Source organism: Salminus brasiliensis, chromosome 4 (genome assembly GCF_030463535.1).
Source record: "Salminus brasiliensis chromosome 4, fSalBra1.hap2, whole genome shotgun sequence".
NCBI lineage: Eukaryota > Metazoa > Chordata > Actinopteri > Characiformes > Bryconidae > Salminus > Salminus brasiliensis.
In genome coordinates, this window is record NC_132881.1 from 48,459,234 (window position 1) to 48,478,075 (window position 18,842).

General features: G+C 40.1%; 2 protein-coding genes across 2 annotated transcripts in view; both read right to left on the reverse strand.

Annotated features, from left to right (window-relative positions):
* Positions 1-2,669: 2,669 nt before the first annotated feature.
* Positions 2,670-16,790, reverse strand: LOC140555003 (caspase-6-like). Its single transcript, XM_072678597.1, has 8 exons — positions 16,728-16,790; positions 16,132-16,176; positions 14,272-14,314; positions 14,033-14,182; positions 12,979-13,055; positions 12,080-12,255; positions 10,276-10,423; positions 2,670-7,003 (listed from the first exon to the last, which is right to left on the reverse strand). The coding sequence occupies exons 1-8, from the start codon at positions 16,756-16,758 to the stop codon at positions 6,756-6,758; spliced, it is 918 nt and encodes a 305-aa protein (XP_072534698.1). The 5' UTR covers positions 16,759-16,790; the 3' UTR covers positions 2,670-6,755.
* A 1,865-nt stretch (positions 16,791-18,655) lies between these two features.
* The window catches only part of pla2g12a (phospholipase A2, group XIIA), an 8,180-nt gene continuing 7,993 nt past the window's right edge, over positions 18,656-18,842 (reverse strand). Inside the window, exon 4 of the mRNA XM_072677163.1 lies at positions 18,656-18,842. This exon is cut by the window's right edge and continues 642 nt beyond it. The gene's annotated coding sequence lies outside the window, so the exon portion shown is untranslated.

An 18,842-nucleotide genomic window follows, 5' to 3' on the forward strand; every position in this document is an offset into this window, starting at 1 on the left:
TTTTAATGATTTTAGTAAAGTTTTCGAAAGAAGCAGTTTGGGCTCATTACTGAGATAAAAACACAAACTGTATAAATTAAATTAGTAGATTACAGTTTAAACGTGTAGATTAACTTCTCATATCAATGTGTCTCACAACTTACACAATGTTTATTTATGTACACACTGTAATTTTCTGTTTATTACGTTTTGTTTTTGTAATAAAATATAATAAATGCAAGAATTTTAGAATAATGTACATCTATTTTCATCACTGACTCACATTTCATCATATCTAGATTTATATATCTTCCTAGTGTTATATTAATTATTAGAAACACATGAAGACACATATTATAGTAAAATTAAACGTTTAAACATTAAAACTTTTTCAACCAAATTTGTTACACACTACAGTAATACCAAACATTTGATTGGTACGTTTATATTTCTTGAATATACAGTCATTTTGACACAAATTTTGACACAAATCTTTAATGTGAGTATGGAGAAGGAAAGGAAGTGTTCATAATCCGAAGCAGAGCACGTCATCTGTCACACATGGCGGAGGCACTGTTATGCCAGGCGTGTGAATGGAGCTGGGTCACTGGTGTTTATTGACGATGTTCTGCTGATTGAGGTAGCAGGTTTTTAAGAGCTCTATGTTCTGCTCAGATTTAATAAATGCTGCGAAACTGATTGGACGGTGCTTCACAGTACAGATGGATGATGACCCACAGCATTCTGTAAAAGAAACCCAAGAGATTCTTAAGTGCAATGTTCTGAAATAGCAGAGTCAGCCGCTTGACCTCAACCCAACTGAGCAGCTTTTCACTTACAGCAGGTCCAGCAGCATCTCAAGGTAGGAAACTCAGTGATTGGTGATGTCCATGGGTTCCAGGCCTGGTCAGTGGGATTTAACCCACTTAAATGGAGTGGAGTGAATCTGCCTACACTATATGGACAAAAGTATTGGGACACCTACACATTCCACCTACAGGAGCCTTATTGCCGTCCCGTTCTAAACCCATAGGCTGTATTAATACAGAGCTCTACCAGCTCCGAGCTCTGCAGTTACTGAGTCAGTTGGAGGTTTTTCTGCTTTCTGCTCTGAGCTCTGCACTCGGCCCTGACCCCGCTCTGTAACTTTACGTGGTCTGACAGACACTTGGTGGACACTGAGCTGCTCTCTGTGAGCTGTTCCTCCTAAACTCTTCCACTGTTCAATAATAACACCACTCACAGCTGATGGAGGAAGATCTAGGAGGGAGGAGATTTCACCAGCTGACTGTGTGTTGTGTATCCTTCTGTATGTTCAGGATCCAGCTGTTCCTCAGCTTCAGTGCAACAATAGCCCCACAGTGACGACCTGTTATTGTACTCAGCTTCCTCTACAACATCCACAGGATTCAGGCCTTTCTCTCCAGGGAGACCATCCAGGTGCTTGTTCAGTCCCTTGCCATCCCAAGCCTTGATGACGGCTGCAGCTCCATCTTGCCTGGTCTTCCTCTGTGTGCCATCATACACATATTATATATATTGTCTCACATCAACCAGCCATAACATTAAAACCACCTGTCTGCTATTATGTAGGCTCCTCTCATGTGTGAGGAGCGTGTGATGATTTAGGCCTACAGTTAGCAGTATGTTAATTGGTGGGATATACACCAATCACTGGTACCACCCACCTAATATCGAGTAGGTTCCCTTGTGCCATCAAAGCCACTCTTGACCTGCCAAGGCATGGACTCCACCAGACCCTTGAAGAAGAGCTGTGGTACTTCAGGTCCTGTACGTTGTGAGGTGCGGCCTCCATGAGAATCAGTGATCCCTGGGAGCCCAGGACCCTGTCGTTGGTTCATGATTGGTAGGGTCTGACCCCTGCATACCAGGCACCCCCACAGGACCTGCCTGATGTTTTGGACCCAGTCATTGTCTAGAACGTCACAGTTTGGTTCTCAGATTCTTACGCTTGTCCATTTTTCCTGCGTCCTCCTTAACTGAATGTTGACCCGCCATCCTTCAGGATTCATGGTAGACATGCATCAAGACCTGGCACCCAAGTGGTGGAGCAAACGTCCACTGGCGGTCCCTCACGGTCCCAAGACTCATCTTTTTATATAGGCAGAGTGTTGCACTTATGATGTGTGTATCTTTCGTTTCTGGCAGCTTCATGATGAATTTATGGGTAGTTTTTAGATTTATTTGGTTTTATTAATTTCCATAATGGACATCAAAGCACTTCTGTAAGTCGAGCGTCTGCTAAATGCCGGAAACTGACCTCATCTGTCTGCAGTCCAGAACCAGAGTCCTGAGCCCTGACCATCACTCTGCACTCTTAGGGTTTCTGTTAGGTTCACCAAAAAGGCCTGTCTTCTAATAAATAGCTCAAAATCTAAGTTATAACAAGACAAGACCACTATATGTCTTGGAATTTGGCTCCCATCAGTGGCAGCTTGCTGTGGGTATCGAACCCACAACCCTGAACCCTGTCATCAACAGCCCGGAGCTCTAACAACGCGTGTCCACCTAAAAGCTGTTATAGCTCATTGAATATCTTGCTTTCTGTGACCCTATGATTAAATAAAGGTTGACTGGATGAGTGATTAATACACTCTTATAATATTCTCAGTAATTATAGAACACCCGCAGCAGAGTAGGAATGATATAAAACACACACAGCACTTCGCTCGTTTGCTCATTTTTAATCATACCACAATCAAGTAGAATCGACAACGTTCTTCCAACAACAGATTTAAAACCCGACCCCAAAACATGCTTAAAAAAACCCAGACTGAACCCCATCCCCCAAAACAACCCCACACTTAAAAGAGCACAAGTCATAATCAAACAAGGACGCCCATGGCACTGGGAGGACCTGAACACTTGAAGGGAAACACAGAAGTGGTCCGAGTTTAGAGATGGGCCGGTTCCTGGAATTATACAGCCTGGTTTAAAACTCAGTAATGACACGGTTTGCAATTTTAACCATTCCCTGCACTGTGTAGCGTTAGCTTAGCATTAGTGTCCCTTTAAAAAGTGATGGGGGACTACACAGCTGTACGCCAGAAAGACAACCCTGCCAGAAACCAAGGGAGGAGCTATGGAGGTATAAGTAGCCCTAAGTTCTTTGTAGTAAACAGCTCTTGAGCAACAGGATGTTAGCGTTACTGCTAACGAGTGCTGAGTGGTTGGTGATCTGATGGGTCAAGTAGTTAAGCTGCTGAGGAGCTTTATACAGCTGATCATTTACAGGCTCTATAGGCACTATAGGAATCAATGCACTTTTAAGTCTTTCTGGAGCGCCCCCTAGTGTTCAATCAAGTCTTAATCCAGGTCCACTTGCCCTGTGCAGCAAAAAAAAAAAGTCACCAGGTATTCTCTCTGCAAGTGTGTGCACAGAGCAATGACCCCTATTCCCATACGGTACACGTACCGCTACACCCCCTGACCCGTACCGTCACTACAAATTGTCTGGAGGACATATTTTAATAGCACCACAGGAATCCAGTGACATCAGCAAATATTCATCCCATCCCTGATATAAGAGCATTATTAAAAACACACCATGCAGCGAAGTAAACGACACTGTAACTGGCTGAACAGGTGACTGGATGAAGGCACTCTGTGTCTGCGAAGAGGAGGAACAAGCAGGCTTGAACTGTTTACGATTCATGGACTAGCTCCTCTTTATCCTGAGTTTGAAACTGGATGATTAAAACCCACTGACACACTTAAATAACGACCGGCTGTTTCTTCAGGTACTGCTGAACTACCACAGGCCCCAAGATCCTCTAAAAAAACGGCTCGCGTAAGAAAGACACAGAGAAGTGTAGTGTTCTACAGCCTGGCGAACTGAACTGCCCTAAAGCTGCGATCTATTAGTGTGGGGCAGCACTGACACGTGCGTGTACAAATGCATGGTTGAGTCTTTAAGGCAGTATTATGTGCACGTTACGCCCAAAACAAACACACCCATGATTAATTAAGAGACTCAGTACATGACTTTTGCTGGGCAGTGTAACTCACTTTTGACTCCACTAGTGTAAATACAGATCACGCTTTCAGAGCCCCCTCATGGACAGACAGCTGTACACGTGCATTTCTGGACGAGCTGAGAGCTGCAGAAGCTTGATCTGAAGGTGGAGCAGCATGTGGGCTGAGGCGGTAGAGTAATACTACAGGATTTTACACTAATATGACTCTATGGGTTCTGCAGCGTTACACAGCAGCAGTTCTGAAGAGAGGTTCTCCTCCTGCAGCTCCACTAAAAGTGTACCATCAACATCATCCTGAAGCTGCTTTTTAAAAAATTGCTGTAATTGAGTTGACAGCAGTGATTAGTGATCAGTATAGTTTAAAATCCCTGACTGACTGAAGCCCCGCCCCACTCTCTCTACTATTGGCTGATGCACGGGTGCTTTCTGAGTTTACAGCAGCAGATTACTGCATTATCCACTGCAATGTACCACGATTAACATGTGCATGTGGGTAAAACAAAATAATACAAAATCTGAAGGTGACTAATCTGCCACACAATCTTTCTTAAGATTGATTATAATCAACTTTTATAATATTCAACAAAGCCTGGGCTCCTTTCTTGGCCGATTTAAAAACCGTGGGCCATTTTTATATAAAGAAAATAATAATAATAAAATAAAATAAAAAAGGTAGTGTTTATTATTCATATTCCACTACGGTGTAAAAATCGCCCCCAGTCCCAGATTATTAAAAGTTATAAAAGGTGCAAAACCTTGGATTGGAAAGATGATTTAACATAAGAGTTAACATGAACACCAGTCAAATAAAATGACCCCTTTTCCAAATCATCTAAAAACAGATCAACTGAAATTAACATTATTCCCCACAAAATATTCTTAAAAATAATAATAAAAAAAGAATCAGGTGCTCTGAACTAGAGTTGGAGGCACTGAGTAACGTGGGGATGAATTCACACATCCTCGTATTGGCTCAAAGTTCTCAAGCATCTGAAATCACAGGTCCCTCCAGCCCAGATTAATGCTAACCATCAATGTTTAAAAATAAGGTTTATCATGATTTAAAAGTCAAAACACTGATCCCAGATTAGTGACCTCGGCTCTAAAACTCCAGTACTGCAGCTACTGTAAAGAGATCAGTGATCATCTCTGCTCTCGGCCCAAACCTGTTAAACCAGACAGTGCTGAAATTTTACCACCTTTGTTCATGATTAAAAAGCGAAACCAGCTGAAAATGTCAGCTCGAGTGTGTGTGTGTGTGTGTGTGTGTGTGTGTGTGTGTGTGTGTGTGAGAGAGTGTGTGTGAGAGAGTGTGTGTGTGTGTGTGTGTGCCCCTGTCCAACTCGTTTCAAACCCTAGTGAGGTGATCTGGCAGTCTGAAAGGCAGAAGTGAAAAACAGCACGATTCTGTAAATCAGACACAGACAGACAGAAGTTTGGAATCACGTCTCCAAAGAAACTGTTGAGCGTTTCAACCACTTCTAAATGATTACGAACACTAATATTAACAATACTAAACTGAGTATGACAAGATGATGATAATAACAAGATAATAATAATAATAATAATAATAATAAACTGGCCTAAAACTGAAGGACGTTTGTATTTTGTCACACAAAAGCCTTAAGCTTTACAGGAAAAGGGAAAACCCTTCTTAGCTTTCAATGGAAGTCAGTGTAAAAAGACCTTATTCCAGGTTATTTTGGAGCATTTCTATTGGTCAATTCATCATGGAATTCCAATACAGTATAAAAAACAACTGCAGATTCACGTTCTGGAGAAAAGTGAAAAACGACGACACTTAACACACCTTGGATGAATATGTCTTATACAGCATAATTTCATTAATTATTTAGAATTTACAATCTAAACCCGGATGATCTATTGCTTAGTTAAAATCAGCCATAAAACCAGAATAAAGTGATAAAAATTCACTTTTATCTGTGATTTGATCAATTTTCTAGAATGATCTTAGATGGATTTGTGCTCCTGGCCCTAAAAGACACCTGCTAGTTATTGTATGGTAAATGATAAATTATACACTGCATTGATCTATTTATAGCCATTTCCTGTCTAGTCATCAGCCCTGAGACTTGATCTCCTACAAAATATAATGACATATCCATTTATTAGAACTTCTGTATAACTTCTGTAATCTGTATATTTAGAAGCATCTACAGTGCTTCTGCTTTTCATTCTGTTAGTCATCCATCTTACAGTACGGTCATATGCAAAGGTTTGATCACCCCGGGCTGAACGACATGTATGTAAATAAGTCACAGCCTCTACAGAGACATTTCTGCACATTTTACTACAGGATTACGGTTTATTTGCTTTTTTTAACATACTGGAAAATGATGAAATAGTAAATGAGGCATGTACAAAGATAACGGCACATGACATAGGTTTAAGTTTTTCAGTAGATTCATAGAAATTGTGTCTAAAATGTGAACAGAAGTTTACTGCGGAGGATTTTTCCACTTATTTCCACTAAAAACACAAGTTTTAAACACGTGACCAGGGGAGCTCAACCCTCAACCAAATCGGTTCTATGAAAACAGTGATTCCAAACTTTTGAACAGTCGTGTAAAGGGATTTAAACACATACACACACCATGGCTTTGACCAAATCTCCACATATACAGCATTCTGATGTGTGTGTGTGTGCGTGTGTGTGTGTGTGTGTGTGTGTGTGTGTGTGTGTGTGTGTGTGTGAGAGTGTGTGTGTGTGTGTGTGTGTGTGTGTGTGTGAGTGTGAGTGTGTGCCACAGCGACAGGCTAAACGTACAGTCCTTTCTTGGGTCTGAAGTAGAGTTTCTTGGTCAGCATGGAGGCGAAGCAGGGCACCTGTTTCTTGCCGATGGCGGAGCGGTCAGTGCAGTTCCCCACGCTGCGGTACGACACCTTGCGGTTTACTAGCGTCAGCAGCTCTGTGAACTCCAGCTTTGAGCCGTGATGGTGCAGAGCATCACACAGATCCTGGATGTACCAGGAGCCGTTCACCGTCTCCCTGTGGGAGTAGAACCCTGCTCGGGGAGAACCACAGAGAAATACGACATATCACTGCATATTAACCCCAAAAGACTTCTTATACATTAGATTTAACATTATACAATACATTACAACTATTAATAATTACTAATACCATTACAACACACACACACACACACCAACTGAAATCTGCACTAATGTTAGGTTTGAACCTGTAGAAAAACCTAATCTGCTGTAAAACACAACACTGGTTGGCGGAATAAATAATAATAATAATAATAATCTTAATTATTATTAATAATAAAGCAAATGATTAAATGAACATATATTACACTGCACTTTGTTGCCATTGTATTAAAGCAGAAAGTCACTCAGGATGGTGGCTTACATTAGCATTCATTATATTCCATTAATAAGGATGTATATTGTATTTTACTTTTATTCTATTCACATAATATTCAATTTTCATCACCTTGAAGCTGCCATATTTTCTTTATAATGTGAATCTGGAGGTAGTTTTTACATGGTTTCTAAACTTAATGAAAAATGTACCAATAGAAAAGCTCCAAAATCATGTACTTTACACTGACTTTAACTGAACGTTAAGATGATTTTTTATTCTCCTGTAAAGCTGCTGTTCTGGAGATTTTTGCATGTTTGTACACAGAAAATGTAGCTGTTTAATGATATAATCCACCTACAGCCTACCTTTTTAATATATATATATATATATATTAAATAACAAGTTGGATGGAGTTCAACAAGGAGTTCTTCATTTTGCCTGAATATAAACAAAACTTTACAGGAAAATGACAGTATGACTGAACAGGCCTAGTGTCTCTAAGCAGTGGTGGCTTGTAGGAACAGTGGTGGCTCAGCGGTGGTTAGAGCTCAGAGCTATTAATGACAGCGTTGTGGGTTTGATTCCCAGGCTCAGCAAGCTGCCACTGTTGGGCATTTATGCAAGGCCCTTTACCCTCTCTGCTTCCGGGTGCTGGAGTTGACTGCTCACCGCTCTGGGGGTGTGTGTGATCATTGCCCCTAGTTCACTAGAGTGTGTGTGTGTGTGTGTGTGTGTGTGTGTGTGTTCACTACCACAGATGGGTCAAAAGCGGAGGACACATTTCGCTGTACGTAGTAGATACCTGCACCTTTACTGATTTCTTTACAGTCTGTAAACAAAAGAGTGAGGGGACACTGTAACATCATCTGATGTCTCGCAGTAGCACGGTGTCTCATGGTAGCGCACCAGTTCATCTATTCCTGTGCCAGGTTTTGAACATTGAGAAAACAGAACTCTCAAACCAATTAAACTGGTCTCAAACCCACAACCTGCTGGGTCCAGAGTTCACAGTAGAACCCATGGTGTGCAGAATCCAGACTACTGAAGCCAGTTGTACTCTTCTGATCCCTCAGGCTATAAACTCAGCGTGGCTCATTAAAGATTTAACTGGATCAGCCTGTCTGGGTGTGCCCCAAATTCAACGTAAGCCTTCAACGTAAACATTCAGAAAATGCAAACAGGAAGTTCGTAGAAAAGACATATGAAGGCCTACTCGGACCAGGCTAGTTTTTCAGGGGGACGTCTGCTTAAAAAAAAAAAAAAAAAAAAAAAATAATTGAAAATAAATAAATACAAAAAAAGGTGGCAAGTTAAAACTTTGCTACATTACTACAGTAGAAATGTTGGTTCTCTAAACTTTACTGCAGTAATTCTTTATTTTTCAGACTTTTTACTTCTACTTCTCACATTTTCACCCAATTATCTGAACTTTCTCCTCCTTACATTTTAAAATCAGCCTCGTTCCTCCTATTTCATTTCCCTTTGTTTTCATTCCGGCTCGTCATCAATAAAAACCCTCTCCAGATAAATCTCTCCATCCGGAAAGTGTGAGTCTGATCCTGATTGGATGAGAAGTATAAACAGACACCATTCTGACTCCCTATTGGTTTATAAGAGATCCATCACACCTGCACACGTCCCGTCACTCTCCAGCAGCTCACAGCAGACGTCTGTAGTCTAGTATGAAGACTGTGTCCGTGGCAGAGACTCAAGAGAGCTGCAGTGAAACGTCCCGACTGAGCCCCACATTTACATTCCAATAAAGCTTATTGATCACACGCCTCTGAAGTCTGACTTTCTGCAGCTTTACAGAACTTCTAGACCACGACTCCTCATATTTTCCTCCATGAAGCTCATGTTAATGCTCAGTAGAGCACAGAGACGCTCCTTTAATAGAGCTGATATTACTGAAATGCTTCATTTTCAATGGGCAGATCTGCAGCTGAAACAGGAGTCTTTTAAACAAGTCTTTTAAACCCTAGTATCTCCACTTCTACTTGAATAATGAATTTCAACATACTTTTGTGTGCACTTACATACATACTTTTTACACCCTTGGAAAAAACACAGAGATGGAAATTCAGACGGGACTAAAATTCGTACCCCAGGATCCCATGGAAATACAATCCCAGTCAGATAGGGCATTAAGGACACACCATTTGGTGTGTGAGCATTATATGATCCTAACTGGGTCTTTTTTAAGAGGATATGAAATGCAGGTTTACATGAAAGTGCACTGGTGTTGACACCTGACGTTACGTGATTTTTATTTTTTATTTATATATATATATATATGTGAACTCGGCCCATTCTATCAGCTCCACTGACCGTATAGCAGCACTCAGAAGTCAGTTCTCCCATGGGACCCCACAGGACTGACCACCACAAAGCAGACTGTAGTATTTGGGTGGTGGGTCACTCTCAGCACTGCAGTGACACTGATTAACATGGTGGTGGTGGTGTGTTATTGTGTGCAGCTCCGGTACGAGTGAATCAGACACAGCATGCTGCTGGAGTGTTTAAGTGTTCTGAGGGCAGCGTCCTGTGGGGTCCTGACCATTGAAGAACAAACAGGCTGAAAGGAGGAGGCTGATAACTGCAGAGTCTGCAGACTAACAGATGCAGACAGTCTGGACTTAAAGAGCTACACAGTGCTGCTGTATGGTCAGTGGAGCTGAGTTCATTCTAAACCAGGGGTGGTCATAATGTTCTGATATGTGTGTGTGTGTGTGTGTGTTTGTGCCATGCTTATTTACTGTTAGATGATCGACCACAGCTGGTAGTATTACAGAGTTTGCTCCCTTGCTTTTTATATAGAAGTCCTTAAATGTAAATGAAACCTAATCGCTACATAAAGGAACCGGGGAAGCTCGAGGTTCTTCTGTGGCTCTTTCAGGGCGCTGCCTTTAGGCCTGGAGTGGGACCTGTTCCTTGTGAATTTGACAGACTGTGTTTTCTACTCACCCTCAGCCACAGAATAGCACATGATGAAGTCAGCACCCGCCGGCAGTGTGTACACCACCCCAGCGTCCACCACCACCTGATTGATCATCTCACTGTCCACCACATCCATGGGAGTGACCGGGTCATCATGTTTGTCCCCACGACACGCCTGCCATTTACAAACTTCAGTTTACAGACAATTCAAAACTGATTTAACTTCATACATACACACATATATATATATATATATATATATATATATATATATATATATATATATATATACACACACACACACACACACATACACACATGTGTGTATATATATATATATATATATATATATATATATATATATATATATATATATATATGTGTGTGTGTGTATATATGTGTATATATCTCCTAGCAGGGCTGTCTGGCAAGCTTCCTACAAGAAAATCTACGTGACAGCATGTCCTGGCAGCTCACTGTTGAGACAAGCTGGGGCTGAGACGCTGACATGGAAGGGGGTGGGACGGTCGGCTAGCAGTCTGCTTCAGAAAAGGTTTAAAGTATGGAGGCATTTCTGAAGGAGAACCCTAACAGACGTAAATGTGAGCTCTATCTGTAAGAATTCTCTCACCATTCAACAACTTTTCTCCAATGATCCGGGCAGATTTACAGCAGTAGTTTATTTACAGGCTATTTCAGAATACATGTTCTGTAGATCTCCCCTGGGGCGTTCATATAATGGGAAAGTATGATCGTATGATTTCTACAGGCCAGGCCGATCTTTCGTTTTTTAGCTATTAGCTGTTTGTTGTGCAGAAAAAAAAAGAGAAAAAAAATTGCTCCCAAATAGTCAAATCCTCGGCCAAATTTGATTCGACACAATTCAGAGTCATGTGCAGTCCTATATATTATATTACGATATTTAATGACAATATAATGATACTATACTGAAGTGCAAAATGCATGAGTAGCAGCAGATTCTTAAACACTGCTATTCAGATACACCCCTGTATGGAGTACAGTGATTTCTATTCAAAATCTAATTAAACGGCACTAATTACACTGTCAGTAATGAAATGTGCAGTTGGTCAGTGTTCTTTAAGCATTGACAATGTCCTCGAAACACTCGGTATTACGATAACAAAATTTAAACACAATTTCGATAAGATCTTGATAAAAAAAAATGTAAAAGCTACATTTAGACACCAAACATGTCTTGGTTGATCAACTATATTTGTGATAAGAGGGGGCAAAGGTGTCAACTCTATTATTCATTAGCTGAACTGTCACTTAATTGCATAGAAATGGTTTAATCAAAATTAGCAACGTCCAAACATACAGCCTAAAGAACAGTGCTGAGTAAGGCAATGATTTTATCATATGCTTCCTATGCAGATCATGGATATCATCAGTGACCTGGTGACCGGATCAGCCAATCATAACTGATTCTGCTGGATGATGATCACCATCCCACCTCTCATCATCCCCAACTTCCCAACTCATCCCATTCAAAAGTACTGGATGGAGCTGCACCACCATGCATCATTCCAGAGAACACAGTTCTTCCACTGCTCCACAGCTCAATGCTGGGGGGCTTTATACCCCTCTAGCCCACGCCTGGCATAATTAGGCAGCATGGTGCCAATAGGTTCATCTAGTACTATTGGCAATACTTCTCTACTAGGTCTAGACAAGCTATCTGTGTTTGTGCATTTGCACATCTGTGTCAACAATGGGTACAACTTTAATTAGCTGAATGCATTCTTTACAATGGGGCGTCCACAAACCTTTGGACATTGTAGTGCAAGTTACCAGAATATCAGAGGCTCACCTGCAGGATGAATATTTTGGGCTTTCCTACGAGACTTGGACACTTGTCTCCTCTGAAAAGTGATGTGATTTCCTGGATGTCGATCTTGTCATCGTAGGCATACACGTGGCCGTTTTCACCGTGGCTCAAGAAAATACAGACGAAACAGTCCGCATCCACGTGATTACTGCTTGAAGCTGTGGACAAAGGTTGAAATCAGTGGGAAACCAAAAGTGAGGGCAGTAAGCAGGGCAAAACGAGGGGTACGAATATTGTATCACAATATTCCAAAATACTGGAACGTCCAGAGACGTTCTTAAGAATGCTACTCAAATACTCTACCATACTTTTCTCAGTAATTCTGACTGAAAATGTGCTGCACTTTATCCAATTACACAGCACTAATTACTCTCTTTGTAATGAAATGTGCAGTTGGTCGGTGTTCTTTAACACACAACCATTACAAATGATCTGTTAATCATTTAACACATTCTGTGGTGTCCCACAGGGCTCTGTTTTAGGGTTTATGAAGTTGTGATGTAGTTATGAGAGTGAAGAACTGAAGTGAGGGCCTATGCACAGGGTTTAAGGGGTTATGCACTGACGATATCCACAATATACTCAGAAAAGTACACTGTGAGTCACAATGACCCAATTTAGACAAGACCACCATATTCACCACTGGTGTTGGACACCAGCTTGGCTTCCGCCTTTATCCCATCCGTGCAGTGAACACACACACACACACACACACCAGTAATCAAACACACACAGTGGATAGTGAGCACACGTGTCCGGAGCGGAGGGCAGCTGCCCTAGGGTGAAGGGCCATTGCTCAAGGGCCCAACAGTGGCAGCTTGTTTATCACAGTACAATGAAACAGTGTCATTTTGCCCAGCCCTCCCACAACACCTGCTCACCTTCAGTGATTATCTTCAGAATGTCATCCCGCTTCAGATCACTGTAAGCTTTCACGTCAAACCCCAACTCTTCAAACCTGAAATAAGAAATCAATCAGTATTTTTAAGAGCAGTGGCCTCCAACCGTCATCCTGGAGAGCTACCTACCTATATATATATATATATATATATATATGTATATTTTATTATTTATTTATTTTTCCCTTTTCCCTATAGTAGAGGTTAGTTTAGGCTTCTTACTCTGAGGACAATGATTCTATATAAAATATACATATAAAATATTAAAACGCACCAAATTCTTAATTTCTTTTGTATTTTAGATTTTTACTTAAGGTCCAACTTCAACGCATGTGCAGCTGTATGTTCCAAATTCAGTCCCAACTCATTTCTACATGACCTCCCTTAATTCCCTTAAAGCACTTGGCAGATTACTTAGTAATCATAACATTTGATTCTAGAAGCTTCATAAAAGTTCAGATACAATATAAAACAACTACACTATTTGGACAAAAGTATTGGGACAGCTTTGGCTCATTCACTGCTTCTTCTGAAATCAAGGGTATTAAAGAGCTGATCCTGCTTTTGTTGGAGTAACTGTCTCTACTGTCCAGAGAAGAAGACTTTCCACTAGATTTTGGAGGAGGAGCATTGCTGTGAGGATTTGATTGCATTAAGCGACAAAAGCAGCATTTGTGAGATCATGATGTTGGACAATCACCACTCCATTTCATCCCAAAAGTACTGGATGGAGCTCCACCACCATCATTCCAGAGAACACAGCTCTTCCACTGCTCCACAGCTCCTCAATGCTGGGGGGCTTTATACCCCTTTAGCCCACGCCTGGCATTATTAGGCAGCATGGAGCCAATAGGGTCATGATGTTGATCTGCTCCAGAGAGTCCTATTCTATTGGCAGTACTTCTTCTCTACAGGGACTAGACAAGCTGTGTGTGTGTGTGCATTTGCACATCTGTGTCAGCAATGAGTGCAACTTAAAGTAGCTGAATGCGTTCATTAGAAGGGGTGTCTAGAAACATTGGGACATAGAGAGTACCTCTGAACGAGGTTGCGTTTGTCTGCATCGGTTCCAGAACGGCTGTTCAGCATCAGCTGCCAATAGAAGCGCTCCTGGTTGAAGATGAGTGCGCGGCCTCGCTTCTTGTGGTCCATCTTGTACTCCTCAGCAGGATCAAAGTTGATAGCACTGCCACAGGTTCAATCAACTCAAATTAATTAGTCAGATCTTAGTCAGTCAGACTAACTGTTCACACACAGAGCAAAGCGTGGCCGTACCTTCTGTACAAAGCGTCTGTCTCTGTGAGGTTCTGCGTCTGGCCTGAAACACAAACGCCATTTGTTTAACAAATATATCGAATGCAAATGTGCTACAAGACTCCTCTCTGCCCGGGCCTTATCTCTTTAAAGCTCGGGAATCAGAAGAAGCACTCTCAGCAGATATCAGCACTTCACCAAACAGCTGACTGGAGGTCACTTGCAGCTGTAACGGGACTATAAGAGCACTGAAGACTATTGTTGCACAGAAACCACTAATTCTATGCACACACACGGCGAGGTCAAGCGGCTATTGTCTTCCTGACACTTGGACGTATTGGGTTTCAGTGGCTGATAAGCAAGACAGCAGATGTTTTTTTTTATCGGAATCCTAATGTTTCAGCTTTCCAATGTTTTGCTTGTGTGTCAAATATATAAATATATGTTTTCTACATTCAAAGTGGACTACATCTCACCTACTATCTTCTCATAAACGGAAAAACAACACTATTACCACATGTACAGGTGTCACATATTCATTATTATTATTATTATTATTATTATTATTGTTATTGTTATTATTAATTGCTGCTGTGACACTGAATTCCTCCACTGTGCGACTAATAAAGGATCATCTCACCTTATCTTATAATAATAACAATAATAATAATAATAATAATAATAATAATAATAATTAGTAGCAGCAGTGCATTGATGTCATGATTAATGGACCAACAGAAATGCTCCAAAATTATTCATTTACATTTACAGTATTTAGCTGACGCTCTTATCCAGAGCAACTTACAAGGTTACTCATGTTATATAAGAGGGCCAGTGTAGTGTTAGGAGTCTCGCCCAGGGACTCTTATTGGTGTAGCGCAGTACAGTCACCCAGACCGGGAATCGAACCCCAGTCTCCCACATGGTGTGGTTGACTGTGTGGTTGTGGTTGTGGTCTGTTGCACCAAAAATATTTTAGTTTTTCCTCCTTCAGTAAAGTTGCCTATTTTGTAGATATAAGTTTTTTTTACAGACCTTATATAACCATATATATATTTATCATTTGTATATAATAGTGTTTATTTAACTACTATATAATTATTATAGTCTATTATATACAAATGATAAATGTATTAAACTAAACATTCCTACAGTATAATATACTAATTAAAAAGCCTCTATCAGATACTTATATGATTCTTAATTAATATATAATTAGTGATTTGTGTGTGAAATATTGATACATTAAACCATTTCATTACAATCTATTTTTTCAGCATTTCATGGAAACTGTCCATATTTAATAAACCACAACTGATTCTCTTTTGTCTACAGCACTAAATCAGAGGTCAGGAATATTAAAAATATTATACCAATGTATTGAATAACCATGCATGCTGCTGACGCTCTTATCCAGAGTGACTTACAAGGTTACTCATGTTATATAAGAGGGCCAGTGTAGTGTTAGGAGTCTCGCCCAGGGACTCTTATTGGTATAGCGCAGCACAGTCACCCATATATCGAACCCCATATATATATATATATATATATATATATATATATATATATATATATATATATATATATATGTGTGTGTGTATATATATATGTGTGTGTGTGTGTATGTGTATATATATATATATATATATATATATATATATATATATATATGTGTGTGTGTATATATATATGTGTGTGTGTGTATGTATATATATATATATATATATATATATATATATATATATATATATATATATATATACACACAAGTTATTCTTTTGAAAGAAGAAGAAAATTAATTGCAGGAGCATTTTATGAGTGTAATTATTTAAAGTAAATGGTCAATAAAGTTCATGCAGGTCCTGATAAAAGGAGACGCACCTGAGGTGATGGTCCAAGTGGAGTCACTGTCCCTCTCAACACCTCCTGAAAAACAACCAACACCGAGTACAGCAGCCTCATTTACCTGCTGGGACAGACTCTCAGAACCTCCCTAAACATGTCTAACATCAAACATGTCTAACATCAAACATGTCTAACTTCAAACATGTCTAACTTCAAACATGTCTAACTTCAAACATGTCTAACATCAAACATGTCTAACTTCAAACATGTCTAACTTCAAACATGTCTAACTTCAAACATGTCTAACATCAAACATGTCTAACTTCAAACATGTCTAACATCAAACATGTCTAACATCAAACATGTCTAACCTCTCTTTGTAACTTTATTTACTCTGGATTTTAGCTGGTTTTATTTTTACTGACTAAAACAGCCCGCAGGTGTGATCTTACAGAGCCGCGGAGTGACCGAGGGCAGGCATGACCCCTCCAGAGCTGCCACAGGGAAACACGGCCACACAAGACCACACCTCACCTGTACCTCACCAGTCCCTCACCAGTCCCTCACCAGTCCCTCACCTCACAGAGTTAACTGAGCTGCAGGCTGGGCTGAACGCCGTGCAGCAGTGTTACCTGAGGCGGCTGTCTTCTCCGGGCTGGTCATCGTGGTCGATGTCTGATGAGGGAACCCCACAGTAACACTACCAGCCGAAAAACACTCTCTGAACCCAACCGACTGTCCGCGCTCTGATTGGTTAGAGACGGACCCTGCTGAGCTCTCATTGGACGACACACATGCCAATCAAGACACGTAGAAACTTCCGCATTTTCGCACCACAGGACATAGGGGCAAGCCCCGCCTATGCTGCGCGGTGATTGGCTAGATGAGGACAGCGCAGATTTTACCTTTAAAATACCTTAAAACTATTTTATATTTTATCTAACTAATAAAAAAAAGTTGTATTTGTGCTGGATGTGTTATATAAAATATATTAATTAAATATATAAAAGATATATACAATGTATATTTTGTTTACTATGTTCATTAATTGTAATATAAAGCATTTTCTTGAAATAAATAAAATAAATAAGTAAATAAAATAAACAAACAAACAAATAAATAGAAATAAATGAAAATAAATACAAATTGAATATTACTTTTGTTTTTATTTTTTTAGTTTAGTTCGTAACTATCCTCTAATTCTCCTTCCCAGGCATTTCGACTGGAAAGTGTAGAAGGAGCAGTTTATTGCTCACTGTTCAGACAGGCTTCCTTCTTCCTCTGAAAACTGGGTGTTCTGAGTCATATCCTAACCAGACTCACTCCAAATCTCTCTCTGACAGTGCATTAGTTAATCATACACAGAGGTGTACAAAGTAATGCCCACCATGTAAAACATTCACACTCACTGGCCATTTTATCAGAAACACCTGCCATATAGGTTTACAGACTGTAAATCAGCTGCAGTTACTGCAGTGTAAAGCGACCACTGCTGGATCCCTGCACTGAAGAGCCCTCAAGGAATAAAGCATTAAGTAAAGAGAAAGTAAAATATAAAAGGTTTAATAATTACAGCTTCCGTGTATGAATGAAAGTAAAAGGTGTTAAAAGATAAGTATGAGTGTGTGTGTGTGAGTGTGTGTGTGTGTGAATGCATTTAAAGCCCTAAAGCTATGCAGCTATGACTATGGTGAAGAATAAAATCCTGCAGTAAATTACCTGTACCTAGACACCTCCAGATTTCCCCATCTAATTAAATTAAGTCTGTCTGTTTTTTTATTAATCTACTAATACATCCATTACACCCAATTCTATTTCATCTGATACATTTCATTTTAGGATTTTATCCAAAAACGATTAAATGCAAGTTCATATTTCACTGAACCTCAGTTCAACCAATTTTCATCTGGTTTTCAAGGGTATGAAGCCCCCCAGTATTGAGCTGTGGAGCAGTGGAATGATGGTGGTGGACCTCCATCCAGTACTTTTGGGATGAGTGATGATGGAGGAGTGGATGGTGGAGTAGTGATCATCATCCAACATCCTGATCTAACTAACGCTCTTGCAATCAAATCCTCACAGCAATGCTCCTCCTCAAAAATCTAGTAGGAAGTCTTCTTCCCTGGGCAGTAGAGACAGTTACTCCAAAAAAAAAAAGGATCGACTCTTTAATACCCTTGATTTCAGAAGAACAATGAATGAGCAGGTGTCCCAATACTTTTGTCCACATAGTGTGTATCCAAGATGATGCTGAGCATGGCTGTCGTGTTGTGAGCTCCCTCTAGTCTTGGTAGTTTTTGTTAATTGTATGTTTATATGTCACTTCTATTGTAAATAGAGAGTGTGTATAGTGCGTGTGTGTGTGTGTGTGTGTATAGTATAAGCTCTATAAGTTATTGCGTAAATATTGAATATTTCTATTTTGTAAATATGTGTTCTTTTTTTGGAACGAGGGGCGTGTTTTTCACTCATCTTGACACCTGTGTAATGTGACGTGACAATAAACGTGATCTGATTTAATCCATGTATCCGTACATTAGTACATTTGGTGACCGCAGGGTTCTCACGTTTTACTTTTTATTTTGGTACATCAGCTTTAACATGTTCATCCATACAGTCACATTCATTTTACTTTTACTAATCAGACATTTTTATATTAAATATTTGTAAACAAAACAAAAAAATAACCGAAACCAAACAAACCATAAAGCCGCGCGGCTCTACAGAGGCTTATTATTATATATAGG

Coding starts and splice junctions, on each gene's coding strand:
- LOC140555003 (XM_072678597.1), bottom strand. CDS start 16,758: ATGACCAGCCCGGAGAAGACAGCCGCCTCAG. Junction 14,315..16,131: donor CACTTGGACCATCACCTCAG/GTGCGTCTCCTT, acceptor TTTGTGTTTCAG/GCCAGACGCAGAACCTCACA. Junction 12,256..12,978: donor TCTGAAGATAATCACTGAAG/GTGAGCAGGTGT, acceptor CTTTGTCCACAG/CTTCAAGCAGTAATCACGTG.